Below are 26282 nucleotides of genomic sequence, written 5' to 3' on the forward strand. Positions count from 1 at the left end.
AATACAAAGCCCTCCCCTTCGGGCTCTCTCTGTCTCCGCGGGTCCTCACCAAGCCCGCGGAGGGTGCCTCAGCGCCCCTTCGGCTCGCGGGCATCTGCATACTCAATTTCTTTACGACTGGCTGATTTTTGCCCTCTCTCGGAGCAGTTGATTATGCACAGAGACAAAGTGCTCTGGCACTTCCACCTGTGGGGGTTTCAGGTCAACCGAGAAAAGAGCAAACTCGCCCCCGTGCAGAGGATCTCTTCTCTCGGGCTGGAGCTGGACTCGGTCACCATGGCAGCGCGCCTCTCCGGAGAGCGCGCTCAGCTGATGCTGTACTGTCTGAGAGAGCTCGACAGTAAAATAGTGGTCCCACTGAAACTATTTCAGAGGCTCCTGGGGCATATGGCATCCGCAGCCGCTTCATGCCGCTCGGATTATTCTATATGAGACCACTTCAGCACTGGCTTCACGATCGAGTCCCCAGACGCGCATGGCACGCGCGCGCACACCGAGTCTCTGTTACTGCGCTGTGTCGCCGCGCCCTCAGCCCTTGGAGCGACCCCTCGTTCCTACAGGCCTGGGTGTCTCTAGAACAGGCGTCCAGTCTTGTTGTCGTTTCAGCAGACACTTCCAACACGGGCTGGGGGGCTGTGCGTTGCGGGCATGCGGCTGCGGACCTGTGGAAAGGTACCCAGTTGCATTGGCATATCGCCTGGAGCTGTTGGCAGTGTTCCTCGCTCTCCACCGTTTTTTTCCGGTGCTGGAGCGGCAACACGTGCTGGTCAGGACGGACAGTACGGCGGCGGTGGCGTATATCAGCCGTATAGGGGGTATGCGCTCTCGCCGCATGTCTCAGCTCGCCCGCCGTCTGCTCCTCTGGAGTCATCCGCGGCTGAAATCGCTGCACACCATTCATATTAAGGCAAGCTCAACCGTGCAGCCGATGCGCTCTCACGGCAGCCTTGCGTCCTGGAGAATGGAGACTCCACCCCGAGTCTGTTCAGCTGATATGGGCGCGATTCGGGGAAGCCCAGATCGATCTGTTGCTTCCCCCGAGATCGCTCATTGCTAGTTGTTCTTTCCCTGACCGAGTGCTCTCGGCACGGATGCACTGGCTTACAGCTGGCCTCGGGGCACGCGCAAATACGCGTTTCCCCCAGTGAGCCTGCTCGCGCAGTTACTGTGCAAGGTCAGGAAGAGGACGAGGAACAGGTTGCTGGTTGCGCCCCTCTGGCTCAACCGGACCTGGATGTCAGAGCTCTCCCTCGCGATAGCCCTCCCCTGGCAGTCCCTTCGAGAGAGCACCTACTCTCTCAGGGACAGGGCACCACCTGGCACCCTCGCCGATCTTTGAAGAGATTTTAGACGCGAGGAAGACTTAGGTAACCTCCGATTGCGGTGGCTAATACCGTCACTCGGGCTAGAGCCCCCTCCCCGAGCGCGCCTATGCCCTGACGTGGAGTCTATTCACTGAATGGTGTGTCTCTCGCTGAGAAGACCCCCGTAATTTGCCAGATCAGCGTTGTGCTTTCTTACGCCGAGAGAAGCTGGAGAGCAGGCTGTCGCCCTCCACACTCAAGGTTACGTGGCTGCCATCTCCGCTCTCATAACGCGGTGGCTGGCAGCACCGTGGGAACGCATAACCTCATCATCCGGTTCCTCAGGGGCGTTAAGCGAATTAATCCATCCCGCCCCCTCTCATGCCCTCTTAGGATCTCGCCCTCGCTACACAAGCCGCGTCAGATCCCTTCGATCCTCGACTCAGTATCTTTCTGTCCCTGAAGACAGCTCTGCTGGTCGCGTTGATATCGATTAGAGGGTCGGGGACCCGGAGGCATTTTTCGGTCAGTGACTCGTGCCTGTAATTGGGCTGGCTTCTCTCACGTCCTGAGACCCCGCCCGCGATATGTGCCCAAGGTTCCTACCACTCCGTTTTAATACGAGGTAGTGAGCCTGCAAGCGCTGCCCTCGGAGGAGGCAGACCCAGCCCTTCTTTATTGTCCAGTTCGCGTTTTGCGTATTATCCGGACCGCACTCAGAGTTTAGATCATCTGAGCAGCTCTTCGTCTGTTATAACGGTCGGCAGCAGGGAAGTGCCGTACCGAAATAAGTTCCCACTAGATTGTGGATGCCTTTCTTTCACTATCAGAGCCGAGATAAGCCGCGTCCCCCGAGAGCGCGTGCGCACTCCACTCGGAGTTTCGCATCCTCTCGAGCGCGCGCACGCGGCGCCCCTCTAACAGACTTCTGTAGAGCTGCGGGCTGGGTGACACCCAACACATTTGCAAGGTTTTACAATCTGCGAGTGGAGCCGGTTTCCTCAAGGGTATTAGGTAACCCTTGGTGATTGAGGAAACAATTCGGTAGGGTGTTGAAACACGCTTGCTGCGCCATTTTCCCTAACACGGAGATACGTGCGCCTTTTTATCTGTCAGTAAAGTTCCCCGTCAGGTGAGCCCTGCAGATTCCTCCGTGGCCCCCAGCACTGACTCAGCGGAGGAGTCACTTGCTGGCCCACTACGTTGTAGGTCTGCCCGCTGGTCAGCCCGCGTTTTGGGTAAAGGTGCCTGCTATGCGTGGTCCCCACTAGGCGATCCCATATGCTTATTCAGCCACGGTTAAGTCCCCCCCCCTGGGCGGACCCGTGTCTTCCCTCCCCGCTAACCACTCTTTGCTATGCGTACTCCCCCTTTTTAGGGCTAGTCCATATGTAAATTCTGCCATCTATCCCCCCTTGGGTAACGGATGGCCTCCGCAGCGTCCTCCCTATCGGGATTGCACGCTTCCCAACGTACTGTCGTATTTTCCTAGAATTATCTAGATGCTCACGACTTCCCAAAAAATATATCTAAATCCGTAAAACTTCTGTTGAAGTAGGATAAATTAGGGCCAGGGACACGTTGGAGGACCGCGCCCCCCATGATGCGGGTGCGTCACGCTTGCTTGACTATCTCCTCATCGGGGGTGTTGGTAAGGTGCAGTCATTATGGCGCTTTCAATGGGCTCCCAATGCGTGGATTTTACAAATCAAATCCACTTATAGTGCTGAAGTTCCCCCCGAAGGGGAACGTTCGAGGTTACTAAAGTAACCCTTCGTTCCCCGAGGAGGGGAACGGAAGCACTATACTCCGTCGCCATAATGACTGTCCCTTAGCTGTTGAAAGTCTCTTCAGCTTAAAAAGGATAGCGTCTGCTGGCGCCAGGTGAGCTTATATACTCAGTTGATTGCTTATGCCGCTCACCTGCGCAGGCTTGCGCTGCCAATTCATTCTTAATTGGCCCGTTCAATACTCTTTCAGACGAGTAGCTTCTGAACCGAACCTCCCAATGCGTGGATTTTACAAATCAAATCCACTTATAGTGCTTCCGTTCCCCTCCTCGGGGAACGAAGGGTTACTTTAGTAACCTCGAACGTTATATAGCATGTTGAGTTGCGTGTTATCCGTGCCAAAATTTAACCAATTTTCACGGTAATAACTTGTGAATTTTGGTATCGTTTTTAGGTATTTTTCTGGCTACACTAATGCATTAAAATGAAACTAAGTAATTGTTTTAAATGACATTAGATTGTAACATTTAGCTTTTCCCTAACACTGATGTTGGTTGGATAATAGGCTACGTGAAGCGTGATGACTCGGTTAAGCTGATTTCACTATATTTATTTACCGGTTAAATGAAGTCTGATCGTGGGTCAGCTTGCATGTGTGGGCATAATTTGACGTCTTTACCTAAAACTTTAAACATTCATAGGCCTGTTATTTAAAATAAAACGGAAATAAGGAGAATAACATATGATTTAAAGCACTCGTTTGGCACTGAAGCCATCATCCGTCTGCATTAATAAGCGGTAAGCATTACTATCGTTAATAAAATTCGTAATAGCGAAACTGCATATTGTTATTACTATTAAAACGTAGCCTATATTAGTAACTTAGGCAGTAATGCAAAGTAATAATAAATGTGAATAAATAGCCTAAATGAAAGAAACAAGAGACCAAAATTAGTCACCAGGTCTAGTGCCCCCCTATCGATTTAAAGTGCCCCCTCAGTTTTGACTTCCTGGCGCCGGGCCTGCCTAAAAGAAAACTTCATTTGGTCAATTCTGAACAATGATTGCAGTATTTCAAACAAAAGTCCACTATATGCCTGGAACTGCAAGATTATATAACTTCAGTCTGATGCATTTACCACTCTCTCAGATTTGACCTTCTCTACCTATTACAAAGCAATACTCAAAGTCATTTCAATTCTGACTAGCTTATGATTATTAAATAAATGCTGCTGATGTTGATTAGTGAGCATTGGTACATAACATGATCAATATTTATCAGCTGTTACTCCCTCCATTTTAATTCGCTGACTGCCCTCGCACACATATTTGTTTGTCAGCCAATCAGTGAAGTATACTTTCCAAATGTTCAGCACCTTAATGAATATTCAAATACAAGACTTCGTTGTAGTCACTTTGTAAATTTGTCTGTGGGTGGGAAATAAAGTGCAATAAAAGGAGCTCACCACACATGAAAGTGATTAATTACATTTTCAACACATTGCTGTAAACAAACAACTATGCTGGCACGGATTGTTCTTGTACTTTGTTTGGCAGGTGAGTTTTAAAACATATTAAGAAACAACAAAGTTTAAAGTTTTCAGCACATTGTATATCAAATTGTTGCTTTTATTATGTTTTCATTTTATCATTGTTTTTATGTTTAGTTATTCCTTCAAGGTTTAAACTACAATATTTGTGTAGGAAAGATTTTAATAATTGTATTTTGTTTTTACATTGTTATGAACAGCCTTGGCAAGATCGGCTGCTTTCCCTTTTGTCTTCAACAATATAAATGTAAGTTGAGCAATATTACCTTACATTTTTACCAACTATACTGTATGTATTTAATGTGGTTTGTGTGTTTTTTTACAGCCACAATGCTTTAAATACAATGTAATGTGTCCCCGGAACTATGAGCCTGTGTGTGGTACAGATGGAGTCACATACGGAAATGAGTGCATGCTGTGTTTGAAAAATAAGTAAGTAGCCCTTACTCAAGTTTTTTATTGTTAAGTCTTTATCGACTTGTTTAAATGTTCTATTTAAACTGTTCGTCTTGTTGCAGGGAGGACAAGACCAACATATCAATTTCCAAAATGGGTGAATGCAGAGCTCATTTTATTTGGGATCTGACATGAAGGCTGGAAACGTGATGCTTTAAATGTGGTCTTTTTTAAAGCATTCTAATCTTTAAATAAAACATAAATATGCAAGTCAGTGTTTTGTTATTTGCATTCTGATATTAGAGCCTGTGGAAAATTGAAACTAAGAGATAATAAAAGTCAAATTATAACACAATGCTCTTAAAATAGAGCACATTGTCAGTAAGTCAGATTTACACTTGTTAAACACATTGGGCTCTATTTTGACGGTCCATGCGTAGAGCGCAAAACGCAGGGCGCAAATGCTTTCAGGGCGTGTCAGGACGCGTTTTTGCTCATTTAAGGACGGGAAATCTGCATTGCGCCGCGGCGCATGGTCTAAAAGGTTTGAGTTTATTTTCTTAATGAGTTATAGGTGTGTTTTGAAAATAAACCAATTAGAGTCTCATCTCCCATTCCTTTTAAGAGTCAGCTGCGTCGCGCCAAGAGAGCATTCGCTATTTACAGGACGCAAAGTAAGTCTAAGTGGAAAAAATGAGCATTTCACTAGCAAACAGTTAACAGTTTTTTAACAGAAAATTGTTAAACAGAGCATCTACTGCGTGAGAATGAGAGATAATGGATCACTTTCACTTTCGCTCTTGGATAGGGAAACTTTTACGCACAGACATCAATTAGTCTATAAAACAAATACTTTTGTTTGTTTAGCGCAAATATTCGTTTCAAAACTATTTCTAAATTCAGTTCTAATTTCCAGCAAACGAATAAATGAATAATAATAGCAAAATGTGCTCCAAAACCTGAGTTATATCCTAAAACACATGCTTTGCCCCATATGGTCTAAACCCTGACAGGTGGGCAAATCTAAGCTTGTTTTTTAACAAAACAAATATAAATATGGATATAATAAATAATACTGCTAATAATAATAACAACATTATAGAAAAGCAAATTGTTATGAATGAACTGAAAAAGCCTCCCGAGATGAAGAAGACATAAAAGCAGTGGTTTTTCATATTTATGTAGGCTAGAAAATAATATGTTTTGTAATATTTTAATCCTTTATATTTATATTCTATATCTATTCTTATTATATCCTATATATATCTTTAATATTTACAGTTTTTTCATATTTGCCTATTGCTCTCTTGTTCGTATTAAGCAGTGTGTAAGCGAGGCGCAACTCTGCGCCGGAGTTTAGACCGGGTTAGTTTTGGTCTAATGAAAAATCTATTATAGTTTCTCAAAATAGCAACGCGCCAGCGGTCCGCCTTAGAATGCCTTCCTTTTCAGACCAGAACGCCTATGGGTGCACAAATGAGCACTAATGCATTTGCTATTTAAACAGCGTAGCGTAACGCCTCAAAACGACTCTTGCACCAAGCTGAAACTACCTAAAGACTACTGCGTCACGCCTTGTGCCACACTGCGCTGGGTGTATGATAGGGCCCAAAATCTTTAACACTGATTGGACTAATCATCTTCTTTTACAGTGGTTTAATATCTCTGAGCAAGATATGATAAAGGAAAGCAAGTGTCAGGAATGAAAAATGTTTGCATTAGTGTTCATTTTATCCTAATAGGTTAAAATAGGGCAAAATGGTTTGAACACAGCAAAAGAGACCTCAGACAGTCTTTGTCAATCAATACAAACAATTCCAAGTTTTTTGTGCAAATCTGCTACACTTTACAGAATTTAGTTCATGGTGACAACATTATTGATTGTTTTTATTAGTTTAATCAAATTCACTGGAAGTTGGTGTAAGAAGAAGTTCCACTTGCAAATTTCACAGTTGTATTCAGAAATGTCAAATCTAAAGAAATAATATCTGAATTCATTGTTTTGTTAAATACAAAATTGTTTTTTGTTTTTGTTTTGTCACCTGTAATTTGTACACTCAAAAAAAAATGTTTTTATTAAATTTTAAAAAAAAAATTTTTTTTTAGCTTGTTTAAACTTAAAATAAGCTGGAAGAACACAATTCTTGAGATTTCATTGGGACAACATAATTTTTATGTTCAATCCACATTAATTTGTTGAAAGTGTTAGGTTAACTTAATCGATTTGTGTTGAGACACCATGAATAAATTGTGTGGAACTGTTTAAATATAAAAATAAAGAATGAAATGACAAGTAACACACCTTTAGGGTTCTTCAGCTTATGTTTTTTGCACTCTCAAAGTAATGGTATAGCTGTTAACCTTATTTATATATATATATATATATATATATATATATATATATATATATATATATATATATATATATATATATATAAAAATCAGCAAATACAACAGTTTCAGCTAAAGATCTTCATGTGTCACCTACTGTACATCTTGGATGGACTGAGAGCAAGTGGTTTAAAAGCAAATTTTCAGTTTTTGGTGAACTAACGTTATGGGCCGTATCATACACCCTACATCATATAAGGTGCAAGACGTGTTTGGCGCAATTTGTTGCTATTTCAGACCAGCGCAACCCTAATTTTTATGCTTTTGCACCATGTTGTTTGCATAGCAAATCCATTTGTGCGATTTTGTGGACTCATGGGCGTGTTGGTCTAAAATAGAGGTGTGTTAAGGCGCATTGTTGATGCATTGCTATTTTGAAGAACTGAAATATTTGACCAACTGAAAGCAGGTCTAAAGGCCAGCACAGAGTGCATTAGTTACGTGCCATGTGGATTCAAATGGTTACACATTGCTTAATACACACAGGATGTATAGCATTACACAAATATCTTAACATATGAAAAAAATTAAAGGATTAAAATGATACAAAAATGATTATTTTCTACATAAATATAAAAACCACTACTTCCATGTCTCATCCTGGGGGGCTTTTTCAGTTTATTCATGACAATTTGTATTTGTATAATGTTATTGTTATTATTATGAGTATTAATTATTATCTGCATATTTATATTTGTTTAAATAAAGTTTAGTTTAGATTTGTCCACCTGTAAGGTTTTGGAGATGTATGCATGACTATATGGGGCATAAGTATAGGACGTGTGTTTGGATATACAGTAACTCAGTTTTTTGACCACACACTTCAGAAATGAAATGTGAATTTGAATAAAAGGAGGATTTACTGTTGATAAAAAAACATTCAAAATTTTGAATTCACACAGACTTTGAACTGCAGGCATTCAGTGCTCCTGCAAAAACGTGAGGCACCCAGGGCACATAAACAGCACCCAAAATGACTTATGAAAAATATGCCTCTCACCTCAAACAGTGGGTTTAATGTAATCAGGTCATGAACCACCACAATAATATGCAGCTGCAAGAAGCAGTTTGCCTTCGAATTGGGGCTGCAACAATATGATAAAACAAAGATTACAAGTGCTGAATTGTGTTACGATGGTCTAGAACAGGGGTCACCAATCTCGGTCCTGGAGGGCCGGTGTCCCTGCAGGGTTTAGCTCCAACTTGCCTCAACACACCTGGCTGGGTGTTTCAAGTGTACCTAGTAAGAGCTTGATTAGCTTGTTCAGGTGTGTTTGATTAGGGTTGGAGCGAAAATCTGCCGGACACCGGCCCTCCAGGAACGAGTTTGGTGACCACTGGTCTAGAATGTTTATTATTGTTGTTGTAGTAGTTGTTATTATAAATTTTTTACAGCTCATTTATGACATATTAATGTAATACTTACAGAAATATTAAAAATCCAATTTTTCACCCCACATTTCTACAGATGGTTGACTCATTTAAAAGCCAGTTAAACTAGTGCATTTTACATGGTTCATAAATACTAAATTAAAGGTCTCAAATGCACACTGCTTAATTTTTCACACATTTTTATTGCTCTAAAGTAATACTTCATTTAATATTAAGTTTACTTAATACTCAAAAGGGTATGTAGTTGTTTAATGAATCTATTATGACATTCAGGTAATAGTCTCTGTCAACTCAGAAATAAAAACAATGTGAAGTCTGTCTTGCCCTGATCAGACATCATTGCACACTGCTTAAACATTCCACTATCCAACAAAATGTAGCTTGAACATGTTCAGTCACGTGAAAGCAAACTCTGACCATCGGCAACAGTTGCAGGGGTAACACACTGACCCAACAAACAAGTTTGTTCCCATTCAGCAGTGCAGTGTAAATTGGCCTATAAAAAGTTTGTCATTTATCAGCCTTGGAAATGAAAATGGCATTGAAAAGCATATTTCAATTAAAAGTGAAAGTTCAAAATAACGTAGTGTGTCATCAGGACATGCAAAAGAAAAGCAAAACTAATGCATGTTTTTGGACTCTGATGTGAATTTGGAGAAATTTACTGATCTGCTTAAGTGTTCATTTCTATTTTTCAAATAATTCTCTAACACTGTAAGTAGAAAATATAATACATTGAAATTAACATATAAAGACAATAATCAAAATAAAATAATAATAAAATAAATAATTTAAAACCACAATTAACCCTGCTGAATATAGGCCAAAAATGCAGTTGTACAAGACTCAAAGTTCATGACTTTCTTGAGCAGAATATTACAAAATTCCTACTGCTATGACACTTCCATAATAATGTGGAAACACTGTGTCAATGTAATTTGACAAATTATGATATGAACTTTGATAAGCTTTATGACTTTGATAAAATGACAATGCTGATAAAAGCATTAGGCAAGGCCAGTTCCTCATCCTGTGACTGGACAATGAGATCGCTATTTGCTAAACAGACTGTAAGAAGAGCCGGCAGGAGCTTTGATGATCAACACTGTTAGTCTAACCAGTGTTTATTAAGCATGTTACATTTACATGGATATCAATACTCTGATTTTATTACGATTAAAAGTCTACCAGGTAAACAGCGATTTTCGATGACCTTAATCCGAATAAAGTCATAATCAAACTAAACAGAAATCGAATTAAATACCTGGAGTCTTCCTATTGTAATCGGATTCTTGAAGTGCAGTATGGACATGTAAACTCTTTAACCAAACTATTACCATCATGTAGGACTTTTCACCGCATTTTGTGACTTATATTCCATACACACATGGCTGTTTGACACTATTTTCTGCACCTACCGAGTTAGTAAAGGACACCCGCATTGCAAAATGTGGAGATTTTTTTCTTTCCATTCGATATGTGGTATCAAATTGCATAAAAACAACACTCTTCCACCCAGTCCTTACTTCATTTTCTGATCCAATATCTCAGTTTGTCACAGGGGCATGAATGAAATGCTCCTGAATAGGAGGTCAAACTGCAGTTAAAGTCCAAAAAAAAAAAAAGAAAGAAACATACGAAATTACATGAAAATCCAAAGAAAACGTTGTATAGCGTTGTGACACAATTTCGTTAATCAACATAACATGTAAAATGGGATCAGGAAAGAAACATTTAAAACGCAACTCATGTAAACACCTTGATCATATAGTCTTATTCAGATTAAGACAAATAATTTGATTACTGATATCCATGTAAACATAGTCAATGAGATTTTACATGGACACCCATAATTCGATTTTAATATTATTAAGACAATACTAGGATTAAGAGTCTTCCATGTAAACAGCGATTTTTGATTAATTTAATCTGACTAATGTCATAATCTAACTAAACAGAAATCAAATTAAGACATATGGAGTATGCCGATTTTAGTTGCATTATTAAAGTGCAGTACAGACATGTAAACACCTTACTCAAACTATTACCGTCGTGTAGGATTTTCGCTGTAATTTGCAACAGGATAGTCTACACACACACAGAGATCTTTGTCACTATTCTCTGCACCTACCCAGTCAGTGAAGGACCACAGCCACCTGCATCACGAAATGCAGATATTTTTCCCCCCTACAACGTGTGGTATCAAATTCCACTAAAATAACACTCTTTCAGCAGTTCATACTCGCATCTAATATCTTGGGGCCATGGATGAAAATGTTCCTGAATGAAAGTGAAGGTGTCAAACTGCAGTTGAAATTGACAAATTACAAATGAAACACCTGAAATTACATGAAACTCCGAAGGAAATGTGGAATGCCCAGTTAGTACTGTAGCTGATTGTAACAAAAACACTTCTGCCTGTTTGAAAGAAACAGAAAAAAGCAAGCACTTGGGATTTGTTGATTATTCTTGTTGAACCAAACTCGTATAAAAAAACCCAAAGCCAAGGTACGTAACGAAAAATGACTTCTGTTTACATTACACCCCTAATCATTTGACAAATCATAAAACCTGATAAGCTTAAGATATCCCTGTGATAAGCTTCATACATTTGATAAACATACAGCAATAATAAAAAACATTGGACAAGGCCAGTTATTGTGAATTTTATCTACTGATAATGTCATGGCTGTTTGTGTGTGCAGGGTTTTCCTGCATGAAGAATTATGAGGTGGCCACAATCATGACTACCAACAGAAGTGACTTTCAAGCACTAGTCATCTTTTTAATTACATTACATTTACATTATTATTAGCCTTTTAATAAAATAATGGTTTAACATTATACTTATTAGGAGCACAAGAATAAGTAAGTAATGTATATTCTATATATATATATATATATATATATATATATTCATTCATTCATTTTCGGCTTAGTCCCTTTATTAGTCTGGGGTCACCTTAGCGGAATGAACCGCCAACTTATCCAGCATATGTTTTACGCAGCGGATGCCCTTCCAGCTGTAACCCAACTCTAGGATACATCCATACACAATCATACACTAACATGGGCCAACTGACCCAGCCGAGGCTCGAACCAGCAACCTTCTTGCTGTGAGGCGACAGCACTACCTACAGCACCACTGTGTCACCCTCTATATATATTCTTTTTTATATAGTGCATTTATTGTGTATGGCTATACACCCAAAGCGCTTCACAATCATGACGGTGGGTCTCTCCACTCACCACCACCACAGGACAACGGCGCCAGTACGCTCACCGCACAACAGCTATAGGTAAAGTGGAGAGACAGTGATACAGCTAATTCGATGGATGGGGATGACTGGGAGGCCATAATGGTTAAGGGCCGATGAAGGAAATTTAGCCAAGACACTGGGGCTACACCCTTACTCTAATATAAATGTGTTATTTGATTGATGTTTCTATTGTTTTTACATAGCAGGACTCATTATTATCTTTTCTCCTTCAATGTTTCAGTGTGTGTGCTTCATGACAACTAAAAGAACATCACTGAATCATGTTTTTACTTCACTTCAAGATTGATGCCACATAAAGGCTTTTTAACTAATGTGGAACCCACGGTGGGGCAAAATGTTGCAATATCAGCCAAGATAAAGTTGAATTTTTCAGAACATTGGCACATACTTTGATGAATTGTGACATGACTCTGTCACATATTCATTTTATCTGATAAATGAACAAAGCAACAATTTTATCTCCCCCCCCCCCCCCCCCCAAAAAAACTCCCAAACATACCTGCAAATTTTCTTCACTTCTTTCATTTTGTCTTGATTTAGCTGTGGTTCTCCAGAGGTAGTTAATTCCTCAACCAGTTGAGATAGCTTATCTCGCATTGTTTGGTCCATCTTGATATAGGAATAAAACAGAATATACATTTTATACATAATATAACTATACGTAAAAAATAAAATTATGGGCAAACAAATTTATTACTAAAAAAGATTTGGAATTCTCAGTTTTACAGGTTTTTTTTCCTGTATAGATAATTACAAGGTGGTCACCTCCATCAAATTTTTACATACAACTTTGACAAAAGTCAGGCTGGCTGTCATACTCTCAGACCCTCAAATTAGGCTTAAGCACTGGTCATGTAATTAATTACATTATAATGTTAGTCTCTTTAAATAAGATACTGTTTTACTTGATAAGATTAGAAGAAAATGCAAACGTTACATGTGTTTGTTTCAAGTATGTAACTTACCACCTCCACATCAAATAAATTTGTTCAACATAGATAGATAGATAGATAGATAGATAGATAGATAGATAGATAGATAGATAGATAGATAGATAGATAGATAGATAGATAGATAGATAGCGTTATTCTTTCTGCTGACTGACTGACTAACTTACATCTGTTTTGACTGTCTAAGATTTATTTGTCTTTGAATATGACACAACACGTACCTCCTTGTCCACTTGTTGTAACGAAAATGTTTTATTAATCACTGCAAGAATACAAAAAATATGTTTTCCTATTGTAATGAAGACCACTCATCGCCTTTAGTGTGACCCAATAGTGAATGTAAACAAAGAAACAATAAGGAAATCTAGTGGAGAATCAGTAATTTTCAAAATAAGAGTCGCTAGTGTAAAAGTCTGCAAAAAATGTACAACGTTAACTTCAACCGAAACACAATCGTTATTACAACTTTATGTTCGATGAATCTGTGCGTATTTACCACTGTTCTCTTTACAGATCGGTTGAATTAACTTTTATGTTGTACGTATGTTGCAATTCTGACAAGCTCACGATTACACGCTGCTGACGTTGATTAGTGAGCGTTGGAACGTAACATGATCAATATTCATTAGCTACCTTTTTTTTCATTCGCCAGGCTGACAACCGCCCACGCACATATGACTGGTTGTCAGCCAATCGGTAAAGTATCATTTCTTCTCGTGCAGCACATAAATGAATATTCAATTACAAGCCTTTGGCCTAGTAGAATTCGAGTGACGCACTTTGCATGTTTGTGGACGGTCCGTGGGTGGGAATAAAGTGCGATAAAAGGAACACACTGCACCTGCGAGTGATTAATTACATTATCATCACGTCGCTGTAAACAAACAACTATGCTAGCACGGTTTGTTCTTGTACTTTGTTTTGCAGGTGAGTTTTTAAACTTATTTTGACTTTGAATATCAGTTTAATGTTTCTAGTATGTTGTAAAAATATAAAGTTGTTTTTATGTTTAGTCATTACAAGAAAGTCCTTTAATTGAGCAAGAAACACTTTAATAATTGTTTTTCACTTCCCTGAACAGCCTTGGTAAGAGCGGCTGCTATCCCTGATGGCTCGATAGTAGTAAGTTGAGCAATATAGCCCTGCATGTGCTTTTATTGATCTAACTTTATCTATTTAATGTGTTTTTGTGTGCTTTTTTTATTTACAGCCAAACTGCTCTCAATACTCCTTGCCTATATGTCAACGGGATTATAGCCCTGTGTGTGGCACAGATGGATTAACATACTCCAATGAGTGCATGCTGTGTATGGAAATTTTGTAAGTAGTAGGCCTAACTTAAGTTTGATATTTTTAGTCCTCATCCACTTGTTTAAATGATCTTTTTAATCTGACCATTTTGTTGCAGTGAGACAAATGTCAACCTATTAATCTCCAAAATGGATACATGCTGAGCCAGATCCACTCGTTTTATTTGGACTGTGACATGAAGGCTGGAACCACGTGTTGCTTTTTAATTTTTTTTTTAGTTTTAGAATGAAGATTTTGTTCTATATTTTTTATATATTCTAATCTTTAAATAAAACTTTGATACAAGTCTATGTGTGGGATTTTTTTTTCCAGTTTTTCCCTTCTCCATGATTGTAGCACCTTTTGATGGCTCCTACCTGTTGGACTATTGATAAAAATAGGAATATAATCAGAGGTAAACGGTGTATGTAAAGCCTTCACTCTCTCAGACCAAGGAAAGTTTTGTTAAAGGGATGAAATCAGTCACGTGACAGAAAATGCTTTTATGTGAATCTAAAATTACTAAAGAAGCTATGGTACTGATTTAGACATGAATAACAATTTAATTCTGAAAAGTGTTTTTCAACTCCAAAAAAAACAAAACAAAAAAACATCATGATACTCTTAAAATAGACTACATTGTCAATAATCCAGATTTATATTTGTCAAACATGATATTAATTATTTTCTGGACCAGTCATTTTCTTTTATAGTGGTTTAATATCTCTGAGCAGAGCAAGATATGATGAAGAAAAGCAAGTTGAAAAAAATGACCATAGTCAATTTGGCTGTCCACACAGTGTATTCTCAATTTTAAATTTTCTGTACATATTTTTACAATAAAAAATTAAGTGTCCATTTAAAAATAAATAATAATAAAATGCCCTGGACCACAAAACCAGTTTTCAGTTGCTTATGTTTATTTGTGGCAATAGCCAAAAATACATTGTATGAGTCAAAATTATAGATTTTTTCCCATTCTATCGAAAATCATTTGGATGTTATATGTAAAGATTCATTCATTGATTTTTTTTTTTGAGCTTAGTCCCTTTATTAATCTGGGGTTGCCACAGCAGAGTGGAATATTTTTTTACGCAGCAGATGCCCTATCAGCTGCAACCCATCTCTGGGAAACATCCATACACACCCATTCACAAACATACACTATGGACAACTTAGCTTACCCAATTCACCTATACTGCATGTCTTTGGACTTGTGGAGAAAACCGGAAACCCACGCAAGCATGGGGAGAATATGCAAACTCCATACAGAAATGACAACTGACCCAGCCTAGGCTCGATCCAGCGACCTTGCTGTGAGGCGATTGTGCTACCCACTGCACCACCGATTCGCCCCAAAGTCAGAATGGCATCCGCTGGGTAAAAACATATGCTGGATAAATTGGCGGTTCATTCTGCTGTGGTGACATCAGTTTAAAAAAAGAGACTAAACTGACAAGAAAATGAATGAATGAATATATAACTTTAACCACTAGATGGCTGCAGAGCTTCAGCTATTTGACTAATTAATGTCTTTTCACAAGTTTCTCTTTTTTTATTTAAATGCTTAGAAATACACTTGCTCAATGCAGGAAGACATTAAGGCCGACTCACAACGTGGCATTTTTATTAATCCTGAATGATTGTAGCATGTCAGACTGCACAAGCCATGATACACTATAAGACACAGGTGTCAAACTCAGTTTCTGGAGGGTTTCGCTTTAACCCTAATTAAACATAGGCTACCTGATCAAATTAATTGTCCTTTAGGTTTGTTTGAAACCTACAGGTAAGTCTATAGGAGCAGGGTTGAAAATAAGCTGAAATAAACTGCAGGGATGCGCCCTCCAGAGTTTGACACCCCTGCTATAAGATCTCAACTGTCATATTGGGTTCGTTTGAGATGGTCCTCACCTTGCCTGCAATGTAAATTAGATAGGTACCGGCAGTAAGAGGAGGGCAAATGTCAGCAAATGACAGAGATGGCATTTGTGTTTTTTTTTTTTTTTATCGCAAACAACTGACCACAAAATATTAGCTTATAGTAATTTATAGTAAATATTATATTGTTTTTGAACATATTTTTTAAGTATTATGTTATATTTTTCTACTTGTTATACAATAGCATCTACAAAATTTAAATACTCGTTATAGTATGGTTCAATAGGCCCTATAATATTGCCATAAATTTCATATATATATATATATATATATATATATATATATATATATATATATATATATATATATATATATATTAGGGATGTGCGGAGCAGCCGGTATTTGTATCTGTATTTGTTGAGGGGGGAAAAGTATTTGTATTTGTATTCGAGTAAAATTCAAAATGGCGCAAAAATATATATTTTTTCTATGACACTTCTAATTTAAGTTATAGTGAAAGTATTGTTTAATTATACCCATTATATAAATTATAGACATGCAATATTGGTTGTTGTTTTTGAACATGTGACAAGAAATGTCATTGAAAAGAAAATAACATAGAAGCCATTTTCTCATCCATGGTTAAATCAACAACTAATAAAATACCATTGTGAATATTATGAACCCCACCACCACCGGTCTTGTTGAAGGACACTGAATAGACAGAATAAAAACAAATAATACTTCAAAAAACTGTTCTTCTTCTGAAAGAACTTCTTTCCAATGCACAGAATTCCAAACACTAAAATTAGCTAAATAAACCCTGCCTAAATAAAACCCTGCCTGGGAGATCAGGCAGAACAAAAGTATTCTATATAATACTAAAAGATACAGCCCTGCTATTGTCATCTGCCTGCCACAAAACAGACACAAAGTTGTTGTTGTTTTTTTTATGTTTTAAACTGACTTGCTGGGGCAGAATGTGGCTGTGTTGATGGTTTGGTGCTTGTGGAGGATTTAGCAGAACATAGCTGTGCTGATTGAGGGGATTGATGCTTGTGGGGGGTTCACAGACAGTATCAGGAGAGGATGCTTTTAGTGCATGTGATAATACATTACATAGAAGGTTGCGCGGTGGCACAGTGAGTAGCACTGTCGCCTCACAGCAAGAATGTTGTTGGTTCGAGCCCCGACTGGGTTCTCCCCATGTTGGTGTGGGTTTCCTCCGGGTGCTCCGGTTTCCCCCACAGTCCAAACACATGCAATACAGGTGAATTGGGTAAGCTAAATTGTCCCTATTGTATGTGTGTGAAAGAGAGTGTATGGATGTTTCCCAGTGCTGGGTAGCAGCTGGAAGGGCAGCCACTGCGTAAAACATATGCTGGATAAATTGGTGGTTCATTCCACTGTGGCAACCCCAGATTGATAAAGGGATTTAGCCGAAAAGAAATGAATGAATGATTATGGATAGAAGATGTTGACAGATGTTTAATATCTCTGCCTCTGCTGATTTCACATTTGTAAACATTATACAGTATCAGTTTGTTTTATCTGCAGCACCACTGACTGTAAAATTCTTCCACAAAGAACATAAAGTTTTTTTTTTTGTTTTTTTTTTTGACTGGTGGAGGACCAAGAAATGGCTCAGCAGCAGTCTCACTCTTTTTCACTCTTTTTCTGGGTGCCCAAATGTATTTGAGGAGTTTTAAGTTAATAAAAGTGACGGGAAGCTATGCTAAGGTTAACTAGCCTATAGCATATATCTTGCTGTCTGCAAAAGACAGTAATGTAGACGTACCATATAACTCCCATAAGTGCATACTATTCGACACAACTGCACAAGCATCGTTTTAACCTTCATAAACGAACGTTAACGTTACTCTGTCAACAGTCTATTGTCTAGATTACCACGCTAACAGAGCTAACGTTGCGTAAACAGAGAGCACCCGATTGCTTTTTAATCTTTCAGTATGTCAACTCAGAGTTCAAGTTTAAACTCCTGGTTGGTTTCAGTAAACTCCTTACTGAAACAGGCCCCTAGTCAGCTCTTGAAGTTGGAGGATAAATTTTGTTTGAAAAATCATTATGCAAATGAAGTCTCCATATTTTTTTAAGCAGTGTTATGTGTGTGTGGTCTTCCCTTTTATGTATTCCTTACCCCTAGATGGGGTGTAACAGTAGTAGTGTATGAGTGTGTGTAACTGTGAGAGTGTATAAGTGTTTCCCAGTACTGGGTTATGGCTAAAAAGGCATCAGCTGTGTGAAACATATGCTGGAATAGTTGGCGACCCCTGGTAAATAAAGGACTAAGTCTTAAATTAAATTAACTAAATTAGGGAAAGAATAGTATTCAACCAAAAGTGCAATTTAAAGACAAGTTTGGTTTGTTGCTTTATCCTTCTTCTCCACTGCTTTAAGATCATTGGGTTGAGGTTGATATTTTTCCTCAAGCATTGGCAGTTTGGTTCTAATCTGCCGTCCAGTCATTAAATGTGCAGGGCTAAGTCCAGTTGCAACGACCGGAGTCGCACGGTAACACATTAATGCCAGGTGAGGATCAGGTTGGCAGAGAATCCGTTTTGCAGTTTGAACTGCTCTCTCTGCAGCCCCATTGGCTTGGGGAAAATGAGGACTTAAAGTTGTATGATGGAAATCATAATCTGTACAAAACTGTCTAAATTCAGCTGAGGCAAACTGTGGGCCATTGTCAGATACAAGCTCTCTGGGAATACCCCATCTCACAAACATGCACTTCAGTCTGCTGATAACATTGAAGCTGGATGGTGTTTGCAGGTGAGCTATTTCAATGTCACGTGAGTGGTAGTCTACAACTACTAAGTAAGTTTTCCCATTTAACCTGCATAACTCTGCAGCAATCTTACACCAGGGACTAGTAGGCAGGGGTGTAGTGATCAGGGGTTCTTTTATTTGTGTGGGTTTATGAGCCCTACAAAATGTGCACCCTAAAACAATCCTGTTGATGTCATTGCCAAGTCCTGGCCAACAAACTGACATCTTTGCCCTCTGACGACACTTTGCGAGCCCTTGATGTCCTTCATTAATTAGGCTTAACACTTCCTCCCTCATCGACACAGGAATGACTATTCTGTCCTCATACAAGACTAACCCATTGGCAAAAGACAATGAAGCCCTGGCTGTATGATAATGACTCAAGGGGAAGGGTATGTGCTTCAGCCAACCCATGATGAGAAAACCTATCACTGCCTGGAGATCTGCATCTAACTCTGTAGCCTTCCTAATGGAATCGAGCTTGGATTGTGACACCTCTTTAGATGCAACAACCGCTTTAACATATGCCTTCACCTTATCTTCCATCTCTGAGTGGAAGTGTTCACTCAAAGGTTTCCGAGCAAGCGTGTCCGCCACCACCAAACATTTACCTGGAAAATGGACTGCCTTTGCATTGAAGTGCATTAGTCGCATTAGCAAACACTGACATCTTAACAGAGCATGATCAATATCATACAAATTGATTAGTGGAACTAGCGGTTTATGATCTGTCTGCAGGCAAAATTCTTCCAATTTTTGAAGGTAACGAGCAATCGCTTGCAGGCCCACACTCCTGCCAAGCACTCCTTTTCAATTTGTGAGTACCTGCGCTCTGCTTCAGTCAAAGTTCTAGAGCAGAATGCGACTGCTCGTGTCACGTTACCATGAACTTGCATCAAAACTGCTCGCATCAGCAGTAACCATTGTGGGTTTCTCAGGGTCATAATATGCCAGAGTAGTAGCTGTGGCCAACATGGTTTTAACTTTACTCAGAGCCTGCTCCTGGACCTCGGACCAAATCCAGACTGCATCTTTCTTCAGCAGAGCTGTAACTGGTTGCAGCACTGTTGAAAGCCCTGGCACAAATTTGCCTAAATAATTGATCATTCCTAAAATTTGCCTTAGGAGTGTGGAAAAGACACATGCATCTGAGAGCGTGGGGGCTATATCCTCCAACGTTGGGAGAATGTAACACTAACGATTTACAGCCTGATTGAGCCGTTTCAGGTCTACACAAATCCTAACTGAACCATTCTTTTTCACTACGGGCACCATTGGGGCACACCATTCAAAATTATCCACTAGGACTGCATCCGTTCGAGCTCTTTTTCCATTTTAGGCAATAGAGGAAAGGGAATTCTTCGAGGGGTGGACAGACTATAGGGAGTAACATCTGACTTTAACTCAATTATTACTGGTTCACAATTAAGCAAGCCAATGTCTCCATAGACATCACTGTGATTTGTAATTTTATCCACTCTCTGTACTAGATCCATCTTACAGGCAGTGCTAGCAAATTGTTGGCACATGGCCCATCAATTACAAAAACCCAAAATTCAAAAATTTTCCCTTTTCTTTCAGTGTTTGCTAGAAATTTCCCCATGCAATTCACTTTTCCCCCTGGGCTTCTAACATTTATACTTGTTTTAACCAGCGGGGGGCACTCTCGTAAACTTTCAAACACTGAGCGTGACATGATGCTGATGTCGGCTCCTTGAATACGCAGATAGGCACACCACCTGTCTTCTGCAGCTGACTCATTCATTACAGAGCCCAGGAAAAATGAATTGTCAGTTTCACTATCACACATTACAATCTCTTTGACATTTTTAGTTCATTCATTCATTCATTCATTCTTGTCGGCTTAGTCCCTTTATTAATCCGGGGTCACCACAGCAGAATGAACTGCCAACTTATCCAGCAAGTTTTTACGCAGCAGATGCCCTTCCAGCCACAACCCATCTCTGGGAGACATCCACACACACACTCGTACACTATGGACAATTAAGCCTACTCAATTCACCTGTACCGCAAGTCTTTGCACTGTGGGGGAAACCAGAGCACCTGGAGGAAACCCACACGAACGCAGGGAGAACATGGAAACTCCACACAGAAACGCCAACTGAGCCGAGGCTCGAACCAGTGACCCAGCGACCTTCTTGCTGTGAGCGAACGTGCTATCCACTCCGCCACTGCGTCGCTAACATTTTTAGTTTTACATGCAATTGCAAAATGTCCCAGCTTATTGCATCTCCTACACCTATTGTTTCGTGCAGGGCAATTATTGTCATTGTGTGTGTGATTACAACGTGTGCAGTCCACAATCTGTTTTCTCTCTCCACCTTTTTCCTTTTTCGGTGGCCCCGAAAAATGCTTTGAGCTTTTATATTGTCCGTGTTGTACAGCGCTCACATTAGCGGCTACTCCACCGCTCGCATTTTGCGTCTTTATAAGCTCCGACTGCCTGGCGATCTGGACCGCTTTATCCAACGTTAGTTTGGGTTCCATTTGTAACTTCTGAGAAATGTCACGATCTGCAATCCCTATGACAACAGTATTTAGCCAGTGTATAAAGACACCTGACAAAAGCTTCAACAGTCTCTCCCGATCTCTGTGTGCACTGATAAAAACAGGCTCTCTCATGAATAACATTCCTCCTTGGCACAAAGTATTCATCGAATTTGACGACTACAGTCTTGTAATTATTTGCGTCTGAAGCTTCGGCAGATGTGAAGGATTCGAATATTGTTCGGCATCCCTGCCCATTACATATACAACAGAAAGTTAACTTGTACTTCACCGTCTTCCTTGTTCAGTTTCGTCACGATGCGGAACCAGGAGAACCGCTGGATCTACGCGGGCCAGGTTGCAGGCTGAGCGAAATCAAAGGCTTCTGGTGGGTTGAGACATTGTCAGTTCCTAAACTGTGCGAGCTTGCTCGTGGGTATAACGTACGATTCTGACACCATGTCATGAGAGGAAACTCTTCATTCGTTTCACAGATTACTTTTATTAAACAGACACACATGAACAACGCACTTCCTATGAACTCTCTCATTGCCTTTCCGGGTTAACCCCTTTGACCCCCATGGGGTGGGTTGCACCAAACAGGTACAATATGATTGGTTAACATAATAAACCAGTTTTCCACAAAGGGGGCAAATAATATTAATACATTTGTTATATAAACTGCAAAGTAAAATGAATAAGACTTTCTCCAGAATAAAAACTATTATATGAAACACTGTGAAAATGTTCTTGGTCTGTTAAACATAATGGGCCCTATCATACACCCAGCGCAGTGTGGTCCAAGGCGTGGCGTAGTAGTCTTTTGGTAGTTTAAGCTTGGCGCAAGAGTCGTTTTGAGGCGTTGCGCTACGCTGCTTAAATAGCAAATGCATTAGCGCTCATTTTTGCGTCCATAGGCGTTCTGGTCTAAAAAGGAAGGCGTTCTGAGGCGGACCGCTGGCGCGTTGCTATTTTGAGAAACTATAATAGATTTTTCATTAGACCAAAACTAACCCGATCTAAACTCCGGCGCAGAGTTATTCCTCGCTTACACACTGCTTAATACGCACAAGAGAGCAATAGGCAAATATCTTTACATAAGAAAAAATTTTTATATTAAGGATATATATAGGATATTATAAGAATAGATATAGGATATAAAGGAAAATATAAAGGATTAAAATTTTACAAAACATATTATTTTCTAGCCTACAAATATGAAAAACCACTGCTTTTATGTCTTCTTCATCTCGGGAGGCTTTTTCAGTTCATTCATAACAATTTGCTTTTGTATAATGTTATTATTATTAGCAGTAATGTTTATTATATCCATATATATATATATTTGTTTTATTAAAAAACAAGCTTAGATTTGCCCACCTGTCAGGTTTTAGACCATATGGGGCAAAGCATGTGTTTTAGGATATAACTCAGGTTTTTGAGCACATTTTGCTATTATTATTCATTTATTCGTTTGCTGGCAATTTGAACTGAATTTAGAAATAGTTTTGAAACAAATATTTGCGCTTAAGAAACAAAAGTATTTATTTATAGACTAATTGATGTCTGTGTGTAAAGGTTTCCCTATCCAAGAGCGAAAGTGAAAGTGATCCATTATCTCTCATTCTCACGCAGTAGATGCTCTGTTTAACAGTTTTCTGTTAAAAAAACTTTTAACTGTAAACTGTTTGCTTGTGAAATGCTTATTTTTTCCACTTAGGGCCCTATCATACACCCGGCGCAGTGTGGCGCAAGGCGTGGAGCAGTAGTCTTTTGGTAGTTTCAGCTTGGCACAAGAGTCATTTTGAGGCGTTGCGCTACGCTCTTTAAATAGCAAATGCATTAGCGCTAATTTTTGCGTTCATAGGCGTTCTGGTCTAAAAAGGAAGGCGTTCTGAGGCGGACCGGTGGCGCGTTGCTATTTTGAGAATCTATAATAGATTTTTCATCAGACCAAACCTAACCCGGTGTAAACTCTGGTGCAAAGTTGTGCCTCGCTTACGCACTGCTTAATATGCACAAGAGAGCAATAGGCAAATATCTTTACATATGAAAAAATGTAAATATTAAGGATATATATAGTATATAATAAGAATGGATATAGAATATAAATATAAAGGATTAAAATATTACAAAACATATTATTTTCTAGCCTACAGAAATATGAAAAACCACTGCTTTTATGTCTTCTTCATCTCGGGAGGCTTTTTCAGTTCATTCATAACAATTTGCTCTTGTATAATGTTAATATTATTAGCAGCATTATTTATTATATCCATATTTATATTTGTTTTATTAAAAACAAGCTTAGATTTGCCCACCTGTCAGGTTTTAGACCATATGGGGCACAGCATGTGTTTTAGGATATAACTCAGGTTTTAGAGCACATTTTGCTATTATTATTCATTTATTCGTTTGCTGGAAATTAGAACTGAATTTAGAAATAGTTTTGAAACTAATATTTGCGCTTAACAAACAAAAGTATTTATTTATAGACTAATTGATGTCTGTGCGTAAAGGTTTCCCTATCCAAGAGCGAAAGTGAAAGTGATCCATTATCTCTCATTCTCACGCAGTAGATGCTCTGTTTAACAGTTTTCTGTTAAAAAACTGTTAACGGTTTGCTTGTAAAATGCTCATTTTTTCCACTTAGACTTATTTTGCATCCTGTAAATGGCGAATGCGCTCTTGGCGCGACGCAGCTGGGTCTTAAAGGTAATGGGAAATAAGATTCTAATTGGTTTATTCTCAAAACACACCTATAACTCATTAAGAAAATAAACTCAACCCTTTTAGAACATGCGCCGCGGCGCAAGGCAGATTTCCCGTCCTTAAATTAGCAAAGACGCGTCCTGACACGCCCTGAAAGCTTGCGCCCTGCGTTTTGCGCTCTGCGCATGGACCATCAAAATAGAGCCCTTAGACTTACTTTGCGCCCTGTAAATAGCGAATGCGCTCTTGGCGTGACGCAGCTGACTCTTAAAGGGAATGGGAGATGAGACTCTAATTGGTTTATTCTTAATACACACCTACAACTCATTAAGAAAATAAACTCAACCCTTTTAGACCATGCGCCGAAGCGCAAGGCAGATTTCCCGTCCTTAAATTAGCAAAAACGCGTCCTGACACGCCCCGAAAGCATTTGCTCCCTGCGTTTTGCGCTTTGCGCATGGACCGTCAAAATAGAGCCCTAAGCCTCACAGTGTGAACGTAGCTTTACAAAAATACCGTTCGCGACACACACATTAACATTTACTGACACTATGAGGCCCTGGTGATTATAGCGGTTAAGAAATACACAGTGATTTTACTCTTTATTACAAACATGCTGTTTTTAAAAAAGTTTTAAAACTATAAAACTTATAAAAATCAAAGAGAGATGGAGCAAATATTTGAATCCCAGTTTATTTGCAAAGACAATCTTCTGTGGACGTGTATACATGTTATTATAGAAACATTTCCCAGGCAATTAATTCGATGGGCAGAGAAAACCGCACTTGTATGTATCATTTGGGTGAGCCTCAATATCTCTGGGATTTCTATCACTTACATATGACAGTGGACACACTATACAGACAGTTCTGTCCAAACAGCTTACAAAAGTTGATTTTCACCATAGGTGCACTTTAATCCATTTATTATGGCCCGTTTTCACTGACTGGTAAAGTACTATGGAAGGTAAATCCTGCCAATTTTAAATAAATCAAATAAAAATTGAAAATAAAAATCAGATTAACAATTTCATTTTAAAACATTGTTCGCAAAATATCTGCCAAAATTGAAAACGAAATGAAATTATTTAATTTTTATTTTCTCTTTGACAACACATCGTCCCTGTCAAATTGATAATTAAAATAAAGTTGCCAATTTAACATTTAATTTTCACTGCAATTCCAGGTCAAGACTGCCAATATTAAAATAAAAAGCCTAACTGAAAAATAAAATGCAAACACCATTTTTAAAAAGCGTGTTATTAATGTTCACGCTATAATAGTGACACAATTCAAATTAAAATGTAAATTTAAGCATTCCTTTTATTGACACTTTTTTTTTTCATTTCAGTTTTCATTGTCGATTTCATTTTTAACTTCAAGCTGTATGCAAAGCCTATGCTAATCAGTGGGAGGGGTGTATTCAAGTGACGTCGAGTGCTTTCACACACAGAGCCTGAGGGCAGAAGCACTGTTTTGATGGATGGGACAGCGTGAGTTACTAGTATAAATACAGTATAACAGAAGTAAAATGGCAAAATCTGTTAGTCAGCTTTTACGTGAAGCAGCTGCTGCATTGGTACAGCAAGAGGAACAGGGGACACAGGAGAACCAAACGTTAAACTTCCGTCCCGCAGCAGGAGACACAGGCTTCCTCGGTGGGCAGAGAAACTGCAGCATAAGTGCGGTAGGCCTTGTGATGAAGTCGTATAGTAGGCCTATACTGTATTAGGTCTTGTGACGTTAACAACTTGTTAGTACTAAAATCTTTGAAAGACAGCTACATCAACTCGGTAAAGTTGGTTTTAGGTTTGATTTTCCCCAGACAGTCATGCACGTGTTACAGGGTGCATGAGGTAAGTGATGGTGATTGACGTCTGCAATGACCAATCAGTGCAGAGTACGCCCCTGTGTGTGTGTGTGTGTGTGTGTGTGTGTGTGTGTGAGTGAGAGTGATGGCTAGGGCTATGGCTTCCAGGTAAGGTGCAGTTAGCTTAGCGGTTTGCTAATTGTTTAGTGGCTGGGGGTTAATGCTGACCCTGTGTTGCATTCCAGCCTGCCTGGTGTATGTGTGTTTCCATCAGTGTTTTGACTGATTGGATGACTGA

General features: G+C 39.4%; 3 protein-coding genes and 1 long non-coding RNA gene across 4 annotated transcripts in view; 2 read left to right on the forward strand and 2 right to left on the reverse strand.

Annotated features, from left to right (window-relative positions):
- Positions 1-13346, reverse strand: part of uvssa (UV-stimulated scaffold protein A) — an 84749-nt gene extending 71403 nt beyond the window's left edge. The window contains exons 1-2 of the mRNA NM_001346152.1: positions 13216-13346; positions 12544-12653 (exon numbers count right to left, since the gene is read on the reverse strand). Of these exons, the coding sequence (NP_001333081.1) occupies positions 12544-12653 (110 nt within the window). The 5' untranslated portion in view covers positions 13216-13346. The remainder of the gene's footprint in view (positions 1-12543; positions 12654-13215) is intronic.
- LOC101882685 (uncharacterized) overlaps positions 1-26282 on the reverse strand; it is a 396146-nt gene that overhangs the window by 320813 nt on the left and 49051 nt on the right. The gene's annotated exons all lie outside the window — the stretch shown is intronic.
- LOC108192158 (trypsin inhibitor ClTI-1-like) lies at positions 4469-5248 on the forward strand. Its single transcript, XM_073921721.1, has 4 exons — positions 4469-4591; positions 4785-4831; positions 4910-5016; positions 5103-5248. The coding sequence occupies exons 1-4, from the start codon at positions 4555-4557 to the stop codon at positions 5173-5175; spliced, it is 264 nt and encodes an 87-aa protein (XP_073777822.1). The 5' UTR covers positions 4469-4554; the 3' UTR covers positions 5176-5248.
- spink2.1 (serine peptidase inhibitor, Kazal type 2, tandem duplicate 1) lies at positions 13646-14686 on the forward strand. Its single transcript, NM_001198751.1, has 4 exons — positions 13646-13921; positions 14076-14116; positions 14205-14314; positions 14403-14686. Exons 1-4 carry the CDS (start codon positions 13885-13887, stop codon positions 14446-14448), a joined length of 234 nt encoding a protein of 77 aa, NP_001185680.1. The 5' UTR covers positions 13646-13884; the 3' UTR covers positions 14449-14686.

The sequence above is a fragment of the Danio rerio genome, chromosome 14 (genome assembly GCF_049306965.1).
Source record: "Danio rerio strain Tuebingen ecotype United States chromosome 14, GRCz12tu, whole genome shotgun sequence".
In the NCBI taxonomy this organism is placed as follows: Eukaryota; Metazoa; Chordata; class Actinopteri; order Cypriniformes; family Danionidae; genus Danio; species Danio rerio.

Bases quoted from the DNA above. Each gene is read 5' to 3' on its own strand.
- LOC108192158 (XM_073921721.1), top strand. From the start codon at position 4,555: ATGCTGGCACGGATTGTTCTTGTACTTTGTTTGGCAG. The intron at 4,592-4,784 runs GTGAGTTTTAAA...TGTTATGAACAG, and splicing joins TCTTGTACTTTGTTTGGCAG to CCTTGGCAAGATCGGCTGCT. The intron at 4,832-4,909 runs GTAAGTTGAGCA...GTTTTTTTACAG, and splicing joins TTGTCTTCAACAATATAAAT to CCACAATGCTTTAAATACAA.
- spink2.1 (NM_001198751.1), top strand. From the start codon at position 13,885: ATGCTAGCACGGTTTGTTCTTGTACTTTGTTTTGCAG. The intron at 13,922-14,075 runs GTGAGTTTTTAA...TTCCCTGAACAG, and splicing joins TCTTGTACTTTGTTTTGCAG to CCTTGGTAAGAGCGGCTGCT. The intron at 14,117-14,204 runs GTAAGTTGAGCA...TTTTATTTACAG, and splicing joins TCCCTGATGGCTCGATAGTA to CCAAACTGCTCTCAATACTC.